The sequence below is a fragment of the Macrobrachium nipponense genome, chromosome 3 (genome assembly GCF_015104395.2).
Source record: "Macrobrachium nipponense isolate FS-2020 chromosome 3, ASM1510439v2, whole genome shotgun sequence".
NCBI lineage: Eukaryota > Metazoa > Arthropoda > Malacostraca > Decapoda > Palaemonidae > Macrobrachium > Macrobrachium nipponense.
In genome coordinates, this window is record NC_087202.1 from 112,698,825 (window position 1) to 112,719,234 (window position 20,410).

At 39.0% G+C, this 20,410-nt stretch overlaps 1 protein-coding gene across 2 annotated transcripts in view; it reads right to left on the reverse strand.

Moving 5' to 3' along the window:
- LOC135221973 (casein kinase II subunit alpha) overlaps positions 1-20,410 on the reverse strand; it is a 51,654-nt gene that overhangs the window by 25,216 nt on the left and 6,028 nt on the right. For both annotated transcript variants that reach the window (XM_064260056.1, XM_064260057.1), the window contains exon 2: positions 4,117-4,255. In XM_064260056.1, coding sequence (XP_064116126.1) covers positions 4,117-4,211 — 95 coding nt within the window. In that variant the 5' untranslated portion in view covers positions 4,212-4,255. The remainder of the gene's footprint in view (positions 1-4,116; positions 4,256-20,410) is intronic.

A 20,410-nucleotide genomic window follows, 5' to 3' on the forward strand; every position in this document is an offset into this window, starting at 1 on the left:
CGAGATGTTTTCCTTGTCTTTTCCTCATTGGCATGATGAAATTCTTGCCGAAACATAGATAAACACACACAAAAGCAGCGAAAGTCAGAGACTTCCCTTCCAAAAGTCTGTCTTTTAACTTCCACCCCTGCAGGTCCTCCTTTCTCTTTTGTGATTTGGAACACAAGAGAGTCCAGAAATTTCTTTCTGTTCCAGTTTGCCCTGAGGAAGAACTGTAGATTCCTCATATGCAGTGTCTCCAGTGACACAAACTGTTCTATTGAGGATAGCGTGCCCAATAGACTCATCCATTCCTTCACAGAGCACTTTTGAAAGGCTAGAAATTGTTTCACTTTCTGCCAGCTTGACTCCACTCTTTGTGGGGATGGAAAAGCCCAAAAACTCACTGAGTCTTCACTGAGTCTATCCTCATCCCCAAATAGACTAGTTCCTGACAACGGAGTAACTGCAACTTCTGCTGGTTTATTAGCAGTCCTAATTCCTGACCTCATGACAGAGTTTTCTGCAGGTCCTCTGTGCACTTTCTCTCAGTTTGTGACCAAAGCAGCCAATCGTCTAAGTAAAGAGATACTACTCTTATCCCAATTAAATGTAGCCATTTCACAATGGGAGCTAAGACTCGAAAGCCCGAAACACTGCCCTCTGAATTGATACTTTGTTCTTGAAGACAAACTGAAGAAATTTCTTTGCGTTCTGGTGAATTGGAATATGAAAGTAGGCATCTTCCATATTGATGGGAATCATCCAATCCCCCTGATGGATATATGATAGGACTACCTGATTTGTCTCTATCTTGAATTTTGTCTTCTGCACAAACTGGTTCAGAGTGCTTACGTCCAACACAGGCCTCCAGCCCCCTAATGACTTGGGCACTACAAGTAGACAATTGTAAAATCCTGGGGTTATTGGGTCTCCTACTAACTCTTGCTTTTTTCTGCAAGACGGACAAAACCTCTCCTGCAAGGGCGATGAATCTCTGAATCTTCCAAGTAGTCTCTCAAAACTATCAGAGAGCTTGATATAGGACTAGTGTTCTTGAACGGAATATCGTAGCCTTTTCTTAAGACCTCTACAATCCAAAATTCCACTCCTCTTGCTTCCCTGTTTCTCCAAAAATGATGAAGTCTTGCTCCTACAGGTGCACGAAGGACTGACACATTATTTTCTAGCAGAGGATTTGGTTGTGGACTTGATAGATCTTGGGATGAAGTATACTCTACCCTTCGATCTAGGGAAATATCTAGCAAATCCCTTGCCCCGAAAGGATTAGCGCACATGGCAGGCGAAGGACATGCACTCTGAATAGCCTCTCGACGCTTGGGCACTAATGGACACTTGGGCGCTAATGGACGCTCGGGCGCCAAGGGATGCTCAGACGCTAATGGATGTTCGGGTGCCAATGGACGCTTGGGAGCCAATGAACTTTCGGTCGTCAATGGGCACTCAAGAAAACTGTCACCAATGGGCGCTCAGGAGCTGGTGGGCTCTTGTCCGGGCCCAACTTCCCTTGAATTATCATAAGCTCCAGTACTATTCATACTGTGCAAAGGCAATAAACAGCAGCCCCTTAAAAGTGACACCATCAAACTTAAAACACCGATTCCGCTTCAACCAGTCCCAGCAGCACCAGATAAGTATCCATACAAAAAGCATGGGTTTGCATACCTAAGAAAATAACTCGGAAATTTGTCATAGTAATATATTGGTCCCCTGCTCAATTGAGATCACAAGAGTCCACAATGTCACATAGCAAATTATTCCACCTTTTTGTTGTAAGCAAGATAAAACTCCTAGCCCTGATGATAGAAAATGACATTCTGTTTGGAAGAGCAGCTTCCCAAATGTTGTGAACAAAAACAGCTGGTCAGGTAAAGAGTGCAAACATGTTTGTCATCATACAACAGAATATAAAATAAAATATAGCATAGAATTTAGGCCAAAGGGCAAATGCCAGGACCTTTGAGGTCATTCAGAACTGAAAGGGAAATTAAAAGAAAGATGATTTGAAAGGGATAACAGAAGGAAAACCTCACAATTGCACTACAAAACAATTGCTAAAGATGATGGAAGTTAGATTGAAGAAAAAGAATAAGAACGGAGGGTCAGTAAAAGGAACGAAAGCTTTGTCATCGTAGAACATTTTATGCAACCACCTTAATTAACTCACTTTACGTCTATGCCAAAAGTCAGACTTAAGAGCTGGCACAATAAGCTTAGCTGATGGCATTAACTTTATTCGAGAGTTTGAGATGTGAATCTGCATCCAAAGACCACACTGGAGAACAATATTCAAAACATGGCAGAGGAGAGTTAAAACACTTATATGTAATAGCTTCATCCAGAGACATTCTAAAATAAATTTGCAATACACCAACTTTTTAGAAAGAGGACAAAATATTAAGTAAATTCTTCTCAAAAGGCAATTTACATCCAAAGATACACCTAAAATCTTTGAGTAGCAGACATTCAAAACCACAGCATTTATATGTAAATCAGAATACAAAAGCAAATGTGCAGTGAATAGGCAACTATCATAATTTGAGTTTAGAATAGCTAAACTTCATGCCCCAAAGCCTACTCCACTCATGACTATGACCTAGATTCTGCAATCACAAACCTAAGGCACAAAGAAGGAACAACACCTACATGAATAGCATCATCGGCATAGGCAATCAGTTTGTTCTCCAAAACATACCACATGTCACTAGTATAGATAATTAAGAACTAATGTCCAAGAATACTACAACAATACAGACCCTTGGATTCTTCCACTTAAAAATTCACTGAAAATATCAATATAAGATCCACCAACCTTCAATTTATGAATATAAAATTTTGGCCAAAGGCCAAGCACTTGTACCTATGAGGTCATTTAGCACTGAAAGGGAAACTGAGTAATAAGGTTCTAAAGGTGTAATAGTAGGAAAGCCCAACAGTTGCACTATGGAAAGTAAAATAGAATAAGAATAAAAAGAATATGAGCAGAAGTACAATAAAATGAATGAAAAGGGTTTTAGCTAAGGGTCAAAGGGAAGCAGCAACGAACCTTGAGTAATGCCTAAATAAGTGCTATGGAATTCACACAACAGAGGCTGCACTAAAATCTAAACCGACCATGCATGCCTATGCACCATCAAGAACACAGCAAAATGGTAGATATTGACATGGGTGTGTTGCAAGTAGAAAGGCCTTTACAAAACCCAAACTGTAATGATGATAACAGGTTATCATTTTCAACAAACCTACAAAGATGTTTACAGAGCAGCTTCTCCAAAACCTTATTTAAAACACCTTATTTAAAACAGGGGTAACTGAAATTGGCCTATACTATTCAGAGGGACATGAGGGTGGACTTAGTCCATTAGGTAATGCAACATTGTTTCCCTTCCCACAAACAGAAGGGAAACTTGGACATCCAACTAATCTTCTGAAAACAATTGCAATCTTAGGAACAATGAAATTAGCAATAATTTTTTGAAAAATGGGAAAGATCCTGTTAAAGTCTATGCTGCCATAACTGTCAAGAACAATAAGCAGTTTTGATTTCTCTACACTTCAAGGCCATTAAACACTAAGCAAATTCAGCTACTCAACAGAAAGATAGTAAAAAAAACTTGGCTGGGGTGGCTGGACAGCATGATAAAAGATCCAGAAAGTAAATAAGCAAGAGTCAATGATTTAGAGGTAAAACTGTGGAAAAACTCCTACAATTGTAAGTCACAGAGGTTGCGAGGTTGGTGGCTGGAAGGAAGAAAGGAAACGAGTGAAGTCAAGTGCAAGGATTAAGTGGGTGCAACTGGGGGACAAAGGGATACTGTAAACTGTTAGAATTTTTAAGTTGGTCACACTCACCTATCACAAGTGTATTTGATAAGCCACACACAACAATCACTAACCTGACCATTGCACACGAAAAACCATTACTTAAAATATATGCTTACTTTAATCTATACTAGTACATATAATTACTGGAAAATGTGACAGGCATTACACAAAAATTCTGAACTTAATTCAGTAACTCCCTTCTTTTTGCACCGCCCTCCAAAATTTCTAGAAGTGTGGTACCTACTTTTGATATATAAAATAATAATGACTATAATACTTGTTTAGACTTACCCCCATTCTATTACATGAGATTCATAATCCCAATACTCATGCGGTCTGTGAGCATTAACGTCAGCATATACCCGAGCACGGCTTGCCAATGGCATCTTGTGTAGCCCACGGTAAACCGTCCGACCAAACCCAGCCAGGTCTGCAAGAACATGGTAAATATAATTTTCACAGAAGAATGGAGTGCCAAGGAAACTTAAACTGTATAAAAGTTTGGTGAATCTTAATATGTAATATATGTATTAAAAATAAATTACATAACCAAAAGCTTCATCTGTGTATAAATTAGCAAGGTCTTGATACAATCTGCATTTTTCATGGAGAAAAATTTAGGTATTTCAAGTAAGACTAGTATTTCACAGTAAATACAAAAAAGTCGAAGCTTTATATGGACGTGGTCAAATGGTGGGTTCAGACCACTCATATTACTAGTATAGTATTATAAAATACTAAGCTATCAATGTTTTGGTTTGGAAAAATCAGCTGTGGGCAGAGGCAGGATTATTTCGCCCTATTTAACACAATTCAAGGCATTTTTCTTGCTTCTATTTAATGTAAATAGATCTCTACAAATTCTATTTATATGGATTAAGGATATTTTTCATTATATGAGGTGCTTTCAATTTGAAATATGGCTTAAGTATATCTTAGTTTTACCAGACCACTGAGCTGATTAACAGCTCTCCTGGGGCTGGCCCGAAGGATTAGATATTTTTACGTGACTGGGAACCAATTGGTTACCTAGCAACGGCACCTACAGCTTATTGTGGGATCCGAACCACGTTGTATCGAGAAATGAATTTCTATCACCAGAAATAAATTCCTCTGGTTCCACGTTGGCCAAGCCGAGAATCGAACTTCGGACCACCGGATTGGTAGCCGAGCGCGAAATGCACTCGGCCAACGTGGAACTATGAAATATGGCTTAAATATGGCTTGTTGTGAACTAGATTAAGTTTATTTTTTCATTAATAGAGTGTCGGGAGCATGTTTTTTGCATTAAAAAAAGATTCTGTTCACTATTTTCATCCTATTTCATAATATTACAAGATTTAAATATTTATCTTTTATTGGACAACTGCAACTAAAATTTCGTAGTATAGTAATATCTCGACTAAGAGCCAGGCTCCGAGCAAAATTTTGCATTAGGAGCGCTCCAAGCCCGCTTCACTCGTTCAGTTTATGTGGTCGTTGACCTTTGTACACATCTCCCGTGTTGTGTTTGCATTATTTACGTGATTTTCACTGCGTTTGTGAACATTCTTTGAAATAAGTGATGGGTCTAAGAAAGCGAGTGATAAGGTTGGCCGAGAAGAAAAAACGCTTGATGACAATGGAGATGAAGCATGAAATTATAGTGAAACATGAACGAACAATATGGTACTGTCAAACTCTCTCTCCCTCCCTTCCTCCTCTGCACACACCATTGTTAGCGCAATCGTCTGTCTCAAAGGTAAGAACTTCAAAGATAAGAATTCACAATAAAACCACATTTTATTTCGTATCACAGTAATCATTTATTATATTTTGTGTGTGTACAGTATGTCTATACAGTATAGCAATAAAAAACATGTTTTTTCCATTGTTATCATTATTAATTTGGGTGTTTTTAGAAGGCCAGAACAAGCTCAGTCCGGAAACTAATTATATTCGTATCCCAAGGTATTACTGTATACTATATTTCCTTGCCAATATTTTCTCCATACCAAATAAAGGTATAATGTAAAAATATTTAAGTCCTGTTCTACTTAATTGACGTCATTTCAACATACCTACAGTAGTAATTTTTTACTATCGTGCGATAGTAAAAAATTAACTGAATATGTATCACCATAAGCCCATATATGGCTGAGTTTCGGTTAATGGCGCTTTTCACTTATCAGCACCCCAGCGAGAATGGATTCCCCACCGATAACCTGGGACTGCCTGTATGGAAGAAACTACTGTTGGTCCATACTCATTTTACTACCAACACACAAATCACACATAGTAAAAGCTTTTCACATGCTGAATAAAATAGGTGCTTTGAATATATATGCACAATTTTTCTTGCAAAACCTTTCCTTTAACTTCAGGCTAAACATCCTATGACTACTGTTGGGGGTTGAGGGGCAGTGGGATGGTCCTTTCCCATAGATAAAACATAACTTGCCACAACAATTAGATCCAACCTAAAGACAGCCACAAGTCTATACATTATATTTATTACAGCAATAATTTAATGTTCCCTTTCGAAGAATGACAGGTCACTCCAAGTTATCTTTAAATGACAGATGATAAATAAGCTTGGAATTCTTGGTCCAATTCTTCAACCTGAACAATTCTTCTCCAGTAATATCTGAAAATCTCTGTGAGGTGAGGTACAAACAAAAGTACAGTCTGGGACTTAACGATTTATTAATACCATACAAATTTCACATTGGTCAATAGCTCGTGCGTGCCGCAAAGTAGTCCCAACCTCTCGGCAGATCAAGGAAGGGATTAAATCTGAGCACATGTTTCTTCACAGATGCATATTGACATATAAATGCAAAACATTTGAATATAAGGTATAAACACATAATTGAACACCTGGCACAATGATGCATTGAATGGAAACAATACATGAAGGGTGGCAATAATGGTAATGGACATATTCACATGAAACTCAACCATGAGAACCTGTGATTTCTCTCGACAGCATAGTTGTTCTCAAGCAGAGAAAGTTGATTCCATAGGTATGCATGTCCCAGATAGGCCCACCAAATGGGCACTACACTTCAATGACCACAAAAAGGAGCCAAGAGAGCAGCATACTCCTAGTCTGCTTCTTAAAAGGTTGTGGAAAAATGTTTGAAGAACAAATCTTACTGGTTTTTTGTACATAAATTCTCACTGGGCTGACTAGGCAATACAGATCATCAAACCATTCACAAGAGATGAAGGCAAGGCAAGAACAAAAAATGGAGCAGCAGGTACTCAGTCAGTAGTGCTCTAAGACGCCATCTTAACCATGAAGCCTAAAGCAAACAAACATCTAATCGAAGACCACTTCTTGGCAGTCACATTTCCAAATAAGGCATGAAGCTCACTGAGGCTTCTAGGAGGCTAGGAGTTAAGAACAACACTGTTGTATCAAGGGGTTCATTATTATGGCTAAAGAGGCCAGCTGATCAAGCTGGTGAAAGCTTCCTTATCAGAAAGAACAGACATATTTGGAATACACCTGTATAATTGGAAGTTTGGGCAAGATCTTAAGGGATGCTGTGAGAATATCAATCTTATGTCCATTCCAGGGAAAACAAGAAGCCAAGGATACTGTGAATGCTCTCTGAGAGGGCCATAAACAGTACAGGAGTGTATGTGCATTTTGTACATCATGTAACACTGCTGAGAGGAGTGTCTTGTACAAGAATCAAAGAAGATTCTAAAAAGTTGAGAGATACCCTTCTCTTCTAAGCATTACTGTAGTTGAGGACGATTGTTTGTTCGGGGGAGAGGTGGCCAAGTCGGTTGTGGCCACTTGTATGGTCAATCGCCGTCCCCCACAATCCTATACAGTGGTCCCCCCCATATTCACAGGGGATGCATACCAGAAGCCCCCCCGTGAATAGTTAGAAGCCGAGAATAGTTGAAACCCCTATAAAAATGCTTTAAAACTTCTCTTTTGTTACTTAAAACTCAAGAAAAACCCACTAAAAATTTTTATACCCGTTTTTTTTTTAATAGTTTTATTACGAAAGGTGCATTTTATGATGAAATTGATAAAAAAAAAAAAAAAAAAAAAAAAAAAGGAATTTGTGGATATTTCTCATAGAAAAATACCGCGAATAGGCGAATTTTACGCAAATAACATGGGGAAATTTTCCAGAGAGAAATCTGTGAATGTGAGAGTCCACTGTATACACAAATAAAAACACACGCATATATAAATATAGTGAGGCAATTGTACTCTTATTTTATCGTACTATGGCGCTACTAGAAATTTTTTACCCCCCATAATGTGATTATGTAGTATGGTAGACCATAAAAGAGTTTCAGTCTTTAGATTAGATTTCAGAGTCCAAAAGTCTGGCCAGCCCTGGTTCACGGTGTTAAGGAGTATGAAAGACCAGTGCCATGTTCCCTTTGGAAGACAACATATTTACTAAAGCTCTATCACTCACCAAGATTGCAAAAGCATTAATTCCCTACCTATTACCAAGGAATCTGGGACAGTGTAAGTCTTGTTAAAAATAAAAGAACTGGTTTCCTTACAGATCCAAACTTTGTGGACCAACCCTTTATGGTTTAGCATTTGTCATACCAATCTGCACCTCGGTGAATAAAGTAACAGTCACTATAAAGGTCTTATATGATTCTTAGTTCTTCAAAATTCCTTCAGTACCCAAAACATGATTTGAAAAGCCAGGAAGATAAGATAACTCCAGATGGATTTATTAATGAAAAAGAAAATCTCTTAACCACACCAGATCACCATCACCTGTGAATCCTAAGAGTAGAAAAGAAACAAAAACAAATCTACCAAAATTACAACAGGGATGCAGCACTTGTTAGTGTACTTCTTCCTTCTCAGAATCCAATCTATACCGTCCTAAAAAAAACCTTGATAGTTTCCTGAAAGTCTAAGCGAAGCAAAACTAGCACTCTTCTATACTTGAACCTGAATGCTCACTAATTATACCACAGCTGACCCACCAGACTACTGGAGAATTCAAGAATCAAGTTCTAAAAGAAATTTACCCACACGTAGCGGAGGTACCTGAAAACTACGGAGAGCGGAACATCCCTTCTGTGATATCCTTTCTCAAAACAAGCTTTCCAAGGAGGGTTACCACAAACATGGATTATTACCAGAATGAATCTCAGACAAGGTAGACTACAAGAAGAACCAGATCAATTCAAAAGTTATAGTCCTCCTCATGATGTGATCATGAAAACCACCCACTCACACTTAATTCTAATAATGACCAGAACAAATGAAAACTCTGAAAGGGAAATGAATTGGTCCTGGCTTAAATCAAATAACATGGCCTAACTTAGTAAGACAGATTAGAAAAACTGGAGTAGTAGGAATGGGAGGGGCAATGCCACAATGGTACAGGAAGTCCCCTGTTTTCAGATGGGGGAGGAGTGTTGTGTCCATTCTGATGGCTTAATAAGGCAGAGCACTGATAACAAAAAATCTACAATTTTCAGCACTTAATAGGGCCTCTGTTAAGAATGGCCATACACATAAGCGGGTTTGTCCTGCTGGGATTAGCGCGCACTCCAGTCCGCTTGGGTATTGCCCATACACACAGATGACTTGATCTACACTTTGAAATTATATTAATAATATAACATGATATTGTTATTGTACAATAAAATTTCATACATACTTACCTGGCAGATATATACTTAGCTATAGACTCCGTCGTCCCCGACAGAAATTCGAATTTCACGGCACACGCTACAGGTAGGTAGGTCAGGTGATCTACCGCCCCGCCGCTGGGTGGCAGGAATAGGAACCATTACCTTCTAGAACCAGATTTTCTCTTCCACCTGTCTCCTGAGGGGAGGCTGGGTGGGCCATTTATCGTATATATCTGCCAGGTAAGTATGTATGAAACTTTATTGTACAATAACAATATCATTTTCATACATTCAACTTCCCTGGCAAATATATACTTAGCTGATTGGCACCTTTGGCGGAGGGTAAGAGACAGCTATTTACTGATTAGACATACGTTGTAGGTCATAAATAAATAAAACCTTGGTTCCTATGTGTTTAGACGAAGGGTTGACTTCCTAGCTATTGCTAGGAGCCTGCTTCGTCTCAAGAGCCTCAGCGAGGATGTGACCTATGGTTGAAAGCTCTTGTAAGGACTGTCAATGGGGTCTTATCACCTTATTCGACAGAACCTGATGGCAATTGTCACTGGGGTCTTATCCACTTACACGACAATATACCTATGCCTAGTGGCATAATTAAGGAGCACAACACCGATCCCGATCACCTGATCCTAACACGAGGGTTTGTGCTTAGTTTGAAAAAAGTTATCCCCAAACTCCTTTCAAACAACCCAAAGTAAAAAAATACTATATTAAAATAAAATTAACTCACTTAGTTAAGGATCAGTGTCGGCTCCCTATCCCAGCAACGTATCCTTAGACACGTATAACCAAGAGAGAAGGATCTCTCGTAGGTCAACTTGACCTCCTTCGTGTAATGGGAAGTCAACACAGAGTTGCATCTCCCGAAAGTGACAGCTAATATGTCCTGATGACATATTGTTATGGAAAGAACAAGAATTCATAAAAGCTCGCACTTCATGCGCTTTTAATTCTCAGCTGTTTGAAGGAATCATCAAGTTACCCATGGAGTGCTTTAGCGATCACACTTGTTTCAAGGAAGACCAAGGCTTTCTTTGAAATGGATCTCTTGTGGATGAAGCCTAGAGCCTGGCTGGCGTCTGGCTGGAGCCTCGCGCCTGCCTGGCGCCTGACGCTTGGTACTATTTGGCGCCTGGCTCCTGCCTGGCGCCTGACACTTGGTTGGCACCTAGTCCTGGAAGTAGCTTCGCGCCTGGCTCCAGACTGGCACTATTTGGTGCTTGGCGCCTGGCTGACTCTTCTCCACTTACTGGAGCTTCGAGCTTGGTAGAGTTTCGAGGATGTCTGGTGATGTCCACATCAGACACTCTTACCTGTCCGATTTGTTCTCCTCTAGTGCATCTGCGCTAGGTTGGAGGCCCCCTCTTTCTCTTCATCAGACAATGACAGTGTTCCTTGAAACTGTCTGACTCTGGCGTTTTTTACGCCTGTTTTGGCATTTGGCTCCTGGTTGGCGCTACATTGTCCGAAAGTCCTGAACCTCCACAATAATTTATCAGGAGATTGGAGAAGGGTGGAAGAAATTCTTCCACTTTGAGCTTCAGGCCTCTCCGCCAGGGGAGGTGATTGTGGTAAACTACATCCATTAGACGATAGGACATCTAACAGTAACAAGAGATAAGAGTCTTCCTCCGAGGAGGATCCTTCTTGAATTCTTCCGTTGCTAACGAGATCTCTTCTTACTTGTCGATGAAGTTCCTCGTTGCAGAATCTTCCCTATCCTTGTCCGAAGGAAGGGAAGGGGCTTGGAAGTCGAAGGAGACTCCGAGCTGAAATTGGGAGGACTCCTGATTTCTAGCTCTTCATTGTATCTCTCTGAATACCTTCTGGGAAGCATTTCGAGCCCTCATCGCATCCCAAAGACTTTGTAGGCAAAACGTTTAAACCATTCTTCTTATGTAGGTGAAAACGTAAGTACCCTGCCTGGGCAATGAAACTTCTATTTGAATGCGTTGAGTCAGGAATAGAGGGTTTTAGTTCTTTTGCCAGACATACTATGCTGGCAAGAACCCATTGCCGAGTCTCCATTGAATCTGATGCGAGATTCCAATGCACAAAAACATCACTTGTCTTCTTGGTAGTTTAGGGCCAAGAGAAAACAAAGAATTCCCTCATAAAATTTCTCAAAGAAGTTTGATGAGGAGCAGTTCCATCTTGTCGGAAAACGGAATCTGAGGCCACAAAAGATCCCATTCGAAGTACATGATATCCTACTCTTGTCGTATTGAGGTATCGTATAAGATCGCGAAGATCTTAATCCTCTGCTATCTCTAATTCTCCTTGTATAGACAGAGTATAGCCTTTTACTGCGCTCTTTGATAGCAGATATATACAAAGGTGATTCTTCCCTCTGAAAAGGAAGAAAAAACCTATATGTGGTTCACAGAGGTATCGGAAGAGGACAGTTTCCTCTTCCATCAAACACGCTCTGCAGCAATTCTATGTCCTGGCCATGACTAATGTCATTCACCTTGAAAAATCCTCTCATTCATGTCCACTTCTGGTCAGTCTGCACGCAGACAGACTCAGAGTGGAGAGGTTGTTAAGGTCTATTTATAACAGATGATGATCGAAAATCCAAACTTTCTTGGAACAGACTTCTAAAACATGCTGTGAGAAGAATGTGACCTCTTTGAATCCAATCTCTCTAAGACCAAAATGAGGCATAAAGTATCATTCTCTCTTCCTTTGACGCCCATTTATCTTAATATCCATTAAGAATGTATAATCTAGGGGAAAAAAGACTATAGTTTATTCCCCTTTTAAACTAAAAAATGGCCTATATTGCTACCTTTCTTGGTTCGAGAATAAGGAAGCAGTATAGTAGAAGCAGCATGTTCGTCTTCCATCTTGCGAAGAGATCTATGACGAAGACATCTCGCAGGTTTCCACAACTCTCTTTCCAACTAAGATTAGATATAAGTCAATAGTTATATTGTCGATCGAGAAGGTTCTCACGGACGTGCAATGAACCTCTTAAGGATCTTTACGTTCTGTGTCTGTGTTCCGAACAGATTCTCTCTTGTTAACGCGAAAAGAGGTGAAAAAGAGAGATTCTCAATACTTCTTGAAATATGAGAGAGCTGTGGAAATGGCTTAATTGATTTAAGTCCTTTCGTCCCTCCCTTGGGATCGAGCCCCCCCCCCCCCCCCCCCCCCCCCCCCCCCTTCAAGATAGACGGGGAACGAAATCAGGAACTAACCGTGCCGTTACTGAGCCTGCTGTCAGAGGGGCTACTGAACCCTTCGATTAATAACTCGTTATATCAAAAAGTTAGCAAGTCCAATATTTTGCTTCTGTAAGCATGAGAGCATCAATTAATATGTATAGCTCTACTGTTTTAAATTCCTTTGTAGTCTCATTCATATAATCCTGATACATTGCGGTAAACATTACCGCAAGGTTATAAGTGATCTTTTTATTGAAAACTCCTTAGCAAAACGAATACCATGTTATTCATGTTTGCCTATAAATCCCCTCAAATCAAGGCTAAGTCCATGATTGTAGGGGGAATATAAGGTTAACCATTCGATCCCGTAGGAGAGAGAGATGTAACCAACCGCTCATGACCGAGAACTGGATGGTACTGTATTGGCTTACAATTACAGCCGCCTCCTTCGCTGCATCACTGCCTTCTTCCTGAGTTGCCAGTTACTCCATTCAATGAAGGAATATAATAAAATTATTCTCGAGCGTAAGGAAGCTCTCAATAATGTGTATTTAAGCCAAATAAACTTTGTTAAATACCAAAGCTTGACTAGGTATTGTCGTAACAAACTTTTATAAAGCGAATTCCTACTAGGAAATTGCCTGTAAGGATATAGATAATTCCGTAGCGAACCACCAAGGCAAACTATGTTATGCGTATATGACTTGTCCTTCAGTAGTCGTTATACACTAAAATCTTCTTACTACATTCTTTTCCTTTCCTGATGCAGAGAGAGAATGGAAATCTTGCCCTCTTCGTTCTTTTCGTCAATAAACACGAATTAGTATTAGTCGAAAGAGATCGCAATGAAAACCCTAGGATCGAAGAGAATCCCTCAAATTTTTATTCTCTTGGATATAAGGCCGTATTCTACGCCTCTATTATCTGGAAGAGCCTCTAATCAATGAATGAGAGCTCGTACGAATCTTGTTTAATTTGCAAACGATTGCCACTCTTTCTGTAAATGGTTGGTTGCATTATTTTAGAAGGGGGAAGATTTTAATATCGTCTTATTAGTAATGAACTAATCTTTTTTTCAATAAAAAAAGGTCGCTAAGGTCTTATAACTGAGAGGACCTGCCCCCATTATTGGCTTCCAATTCCGATCTATCTTCCATTTCCTGTCCATCAAGTTGGGAGAAGAATGAGCAACCGGAGGAGGGCGCCTCCTTTCGTAAGGTGAAGAGCTTTTAGCAGTACCGACTCTAACCTGACAAGGGCTATGGCCGCCTGTGCGACATCTTGAGTCCCTGCCAAGAAAAAAGCCGATCTTGCTCTTGCCTTTACTACTTGCATTAAGACTATCCTGAGAAGGGCGACGGCCACCTGTGCGACAACTCCCGTCCTTATCAGGAGAAGGCCTCGAATGTCTTTCACCTTTCGCAGAATCAGGCATTCCTCCTAAAATTCCCCAAAGAGGAGCCTCTCGGTCCGCCTCTAACTCCATCTCCATGAAGATCCTGGTTTATAGCTTCAGGCGCTTTGCGCCTCGTTTCAGGCGCTTTGCGCCTCAGTTCAGGTGCTTCGCGCCTGGTTTGAGGCGCTTCAGACGCTTTGGAGCCTCGTTTCAGGCGCTTTGTGCCTCATTTCAGGCACCTCTTTAGAATCCTCTCGCCTTGTCGGCGATTTGCGCCTGGCCGCCTCATCCGAGCTGTCAATGACTTCAATCGGACAAGAATTCTTAACGGGAAGGAAGTGATCCTTTCTCCTGGGAGGATCCTTCTTCAAAACTTCCATCAACGAAGATATCTACTGTTGCCTTTCTCCTAGGATCTTCGTAGCGTCGTCTTCTTCTCAGGGGATATTTCTCCGGCCTTTTCCGGGCTAGAAAATTTCCACAAAGCTGGCGATTTCCACGATCCTTTTAGAAGGTCTCGACAGCTTGTCAGAACTCCACCCTATTTTCCTTTCGATGAAGACTCGGATGACGAAAAACACTGTTTTAGGATGCCTTTCCAACAGCTATCCTTGGCAGTCTGGGACGCTACTACAGATCCTGCTGAGGGGACGCCCGACCGGTGGGGATTCTCTGAAACCTCCTTACAGCTTTCGACATTCCTTCTCCTCTGGGCTTGTGAGCTTGGAAGAGGTCTAGGCCTGAGAGCGAGACAGAGCCGATCGGAACGCACCCTCCACTATTTTAGGACGCCTTTCCAATGGCGAACTTGGCAGTCTGGGACGTTCTACAGAACCTGCCGAGGGGACGCCTGATCGGTGGGGATTCTCTGAAACCTCCGTGCGGCTTTCGATATTCCTTCTCCTCTGGGCTTGTGAGTTTGGAAGAGGTCTAGACCTGGGAGCGAGACAGAGCCGATCAGACACACCCTCCACTGCAATGGGGAACACTATATTCACTTCTTACCTTTTAAGAGCTCGCATTTTGAGCTACATCCATTATCTTCAAATTGCATACATAAATTTGTAGTTTCTGTGGAGTAAGAAGGTGATGAGGATGCAACAACTACTAGTACTGCTAATACTCTAACTGCTCATTAGCAAAAACGCTATCAAAGCTTCTAAAGAAAGCGTATCTAGTTATATGCTTTTCTGACTTCCTAAAGTAGGAAATTAGAGTTTAATATTTCCTCAATAAAGTTGTAACCTTTATTACATGTAATAATGAATCAATATTAATAATTCCCTTTCTTGCAAACTATGTGAGTGTCTACCGACAAATTCGGTAGTTTCACTTAATATTTTCTTCGAAATTTCGAAGCGAAATTCATTAAAAAGTTAATAAAAGCGTATGCCGAACCAAAGACCCAGTACTTCCCTGCAAAAGATAGCCCAGAAGATCGATGCCGATGAAACACGAAAATCAAGTCAGGAGGAACCGCAAACGTATGTTTACATTCCAACCGACAGAGAAAATCTGGTTCTAGAAGGTAATGGTTCCTATTCCTGCCACCCAGCAGCGGGGCGGTAGATCAACTGACCTACCTACCTGTAGCGTGTGCCGCAAAATTCGAATTTCTGTCGGGGACGACGGAGTCTATAGCCAAGTATATATCTGCCAGGGAAGTTGAATGTATGAAACTCAAAGATTAATGCAACTTTGCCTGTTTACTTTCGCTATAACCGTAAGGCATGGATGACTCGGCCACTTTTTGAAGACTGGTTCCTTAACTGTTTCATTCCTCAAGTGCATGAATACTGTCTGTTTTGAGAAATATATTCCTTTCAAGATTTTACTGCTGCTGGATAATGCACCTGGACATCCACCTCACTTAGATGATATCAATCCCGACGTGAAAGTGATTTTTTTGCCACCAAACACCACTCCAATTCTTCAACCTATGGACCAAGGTTCGACTGCTGCATTTAAGGCAAACTATCTCCGAACCACTTTCGCCCAAGCCATATCTGCAAGTTCTGCCGACCCAGACCTAACCCTGCGAGAATTTTGGAAAGAGTATAATATTCTTCAGTGTATTAAGAATCTGTCTGCCGCCTGGGAAGCTGTGATGGAGAAGTGTATGAATGGCATTTGGAAAAAGTGCGTTAAATGTTATGTGAATACTTTTCCTGGATTTGAGAGTGAACCAGAACTAGAATTGATACGGGAAAAAATAGTGAAACTGACGAAAAATCTTTCCTTGGAGTGTGAAATGGAGATATTGAGGAGTTGTTAGACCAAGATTCCCAAGAACTTGCAAATAAAGAGCTGATGGAATTGGAAGAAGAAAGAGTGGCAGAAGAAGCAAGAAGAGAAGCAGAAAAGGAAGAAGAGTTGCCAGAAAGGAAATTCACCACTAAGGGATTATCAGGTTTAGCCCTTGCACATTTCGAAGATTATTATTATTATAAAAGTAGTTTTACCAGACCACTGAGCTGATTTTCAGCTCTCCTAGGGCTGGCCCGAAGGATTAGATAAAATGCCAGTTCTAGCCCTTAGGTCAGAACTGGGACCAAATTGGTCATTCAGGATAAATAAAAAAAATTGCACAAAGGCAAACGCTTTCATACTAGAACACACACACAATAAATACATTTACTCATGTTCCCTTACATACATACTAAAACAGTATATTAAAATTCGGAATTAAGTTTTAAATTTTAGAAATTTTGTTTTAAAATTCACTAAAAAAAAACTTATATTTTATCAATTAAATTGCAGTTCCTCAGAAAAGTCAAAATTGGAACTACTGAAAATGTAAAACGATTCTGTCAAAATTTCTTTATTGATTTATTTCCAAAAGTTGACAGTCTCTGCTGGTCAATACTTTGGACACTCGCACAAGACATGTCTGACTGTTACCAACTCCTTGCACTCTGAACACTCGGGAGCAGGGTCGCGTGGGTTGCTCATCAAGTGCCCGTGTGTCAGACGAGTGTGGCCTATACGGAGGCGTGTCAGGATTACTTGAGCATGTCTCTCGCTTTGATATGCTGAACTCCATTTGTTAACATCCTGTTTTATTTGTTTTAATTTATTATATTTTCAGGCTCTTCAGCCCATACGTTTTGCCATTTATTTACAATTATTGTTTTTATATAACTTATATAATCACTGGTGGGGATGTTTACATTTGCTTTTATCATTTGGACAGCTTCTTAGCTGCTTTATCAGCCTCTTCATTTCCTCTTATCCCCACATGAGCAGGGATCCAACATATTTCAATATTTTTTTCATTTTTATATAATTTGTGGAGTTCAAATTGAATTTGCTGTACAATATTATTTTTGAATTGTAATTCTGAAGAGCTTCTATGGCACTTCTCGAGTCACTAAAAATCACAAAATTACTGAATGATGTTTGCTTTATAATTTTGATAGCTACTCTAATTGCACACAACTGCTGTGAAGACTGAGGCATGAGGCATGGGTAGAGAAAATTGATATGTTTTGTTCTGCGATATAGCTGCATATCCTACTCCATGTTGCGATTTAGACCCATTGCATAATGTGAACTTTTTTTGTCTTATATGTTCTATGGTTTTTTGTTTATTGTGTTCTGGGGTATATACGGAACTTTTTGATAAATATTTTAAGAGAGTGCAAGTCTTTACTTTAATCATAGTTCAATGGGGTGGTAACTATTGGAGGTACTTGTATATTTATATTCAATGACTCAAACAGTCTATTAGCTCTAATTGGGAAAGGTGGTGAATGATTGTTTATAAAGACATCCCTTAGCTCAAATAGACTTTTTGTTGGTGAATTACTTGTCTTGATTCTTAATGCACTTTTCATGGTTATGAATTCTCTATGGAGGGATAGTGGCAGTTCGCCACATTCAACTTGCACAGAGGAGACTGGTGAGGATCTAAATGCTCCTGTGCATATTCTTAGGCCTTCGTTGTGAATTGGGTCTAATATTTTTAGTGCTGCTTCTGAAGCTGACCCATATATTTCACTTCCATAATCAATGATTGATAGCACTGTTGCTTTATATAGTATAGTAAGAGTATGTCTATCAGCTCCCCAATTTGTGTGAGAAAAGTTTTTTAATTAGGTTTAATGCTTTTTTGCATTTCGATTTTATGTAAGTTATATGTGCTTTCCAGTTGAGGTGTGCATCAAATATTAAACCTAAAAATTTTGCAGTTTGGCTAATTGGTATATTATGGTTTCTCATTTTTAATTCTGCTTCTTCACCTTTTTTCCAAATTTTACTTTTATAAAAATGACTGCTTGGGTTTTTTCTATGGAAAATCTAAATCCTACTGATGAGGCCCATTCATCTATTTTTATATAGTTTTATTAATAATTCTTTCTGCATGTTTTATGCGTGATGCTGTGTAATATATTGCAAAATCATCCATATACAAATTACTCTTAATTCCAACGGTAGCATGTTACTGATGTTGTTAATTGCCAATGTGAACAAAGTACCACTAAGGACGCTACCTTGTGGTACTCCATTTTCAAGTGGAAATATTTTGGAAAAAACATGATCTATTCTCACCTGAAAAGTGCGGTCAGTCATAAAGTTTTCAATAAATTTAGGAAGATGGCCTCGGATGTTGTTATTATGTAAAGATTTTAATATTGCATACCTCCATGTAGTGTCGTATGCCTTTTGAATGTCAAAAAAGACAGCTATTGTACTTTGTTTTCTTTCAAATCCTCTACGTATATGGTCTTCCAAACTACACAGAGAATCTAATGTAGACCTATTACGTTGTGAACCAAACTGTGTAGGACTTAAAATTTTATTTTCACGAATGTGCCATGTAAGTCGTGCATTTACCATTTTCTCCAATAACTTGCATATACAACTTGTTAATGAGATAGGTCTATAATTATTCACATTACTAGCATCTTTTCCTGGTTTGGGTATAGGAATTATTATTGCATTTCGCCATTTGTCCGGAAACAAATTTTGGAGCCATAAATGATTGTAAAATTTTAATAAGTATGATTTTGCCAAAGGTGCTAGGTGGCAAATCATCTCAAAGCAAACATCATCTCCTCCAGGGGCAGATTTATTACTGTTCAAGAGAGCATATTCTAACTCTTCCATATTGAACTTTTTATTATAATATATATCTTCCTTTGTCTCAAAATTAAGTATAATAGACTCTGCTTTGTTTTTTACTTTTTTAAAATGTTTGTCTAGATTTTCGTCACTACTTATTTTGGCAAAACTTGCCCCAAGTATGTTACTTATTTCGTAGGGATCTAAAAGTTTATTTCCATTATCTAATATAGCTTGTCTGGGTGGTCTAATGTTTGTTCCATTTATTTTTCTGAATTTTTCCCATACTTTTTGAATGGATGTTTCGCTTGTTATTTCTGACACATAGGACCTCCAAAGATATTATTTTACCTTTATTACTTCTTTTCTAAATTTGGCTGATATTTTATTATATAAAGGTTTTAATACATCTATTTCTAATAGTAAAAATTGCTCATTTTTAATATATTTTCTTCTGTGAATGGTTTTGATTTATTACTTTATTGAATCTTCTGTTTAGAGTATCTAACCTTCTTGCTAGAGAGTGTTTTTCTCGTACTAATTCAGTTAGATCATCTGACCACCAGGGGACTTTAAGTTTTTTATTATGGGGTTTTGAATGAGGAATAGCTTTGTCTGCTGCCTTTTTAATGAAGGACACAATGAAATCGTTCGTCTCATTGTGATTTCTCAAATAATCATAGGGCGGTATTATATCGGTATGAAAGTAAAAAATGTCCCAATCTGCTTTTTGCATGTTGTAATGTGGAGAATATGGTTTTGGTTCATTATTTAATAAGGATATTATTATGGGAAAATGGTCACTTGAGTAGGAGTCATCACATATATTCCAATCTAGTCTGTCAACTATATTTGTTGAACAAAGGGTGACATCTACTGTGGAAAATGTTTCCATGGGTTCTGGAATAATATGTATTTACTTCGCTGTCATTCAGACAACAAAAGATTATTAGCGTTCATTAAGTTTTCTATTTTTGCTCCATCTTTATCTGGAGTAATGTTGTTATAGTCCCATATTGAGTTATGCGCATTGAAATCTCCTACAATTAATATTGGATTCTTAAACTCTTTTATTATTTTCTGTAATTTGTTTAATACATACTTTATTAGGCTGATTGTATAAGTTAATTATATCAAGCACATATTTTTTATTTTCACTGTTATTGCTGAAATTTGCAATTCAGTGTAATCTATATCTAATTTGTCGTATATAATTTTATTATGGACATATATTGCTGTTCCTAAATTATTTTCATTTTCCTGTGATGTTGTAGCTAATAGATATTTACCTATTTTGGAACTCGTTTTCCTA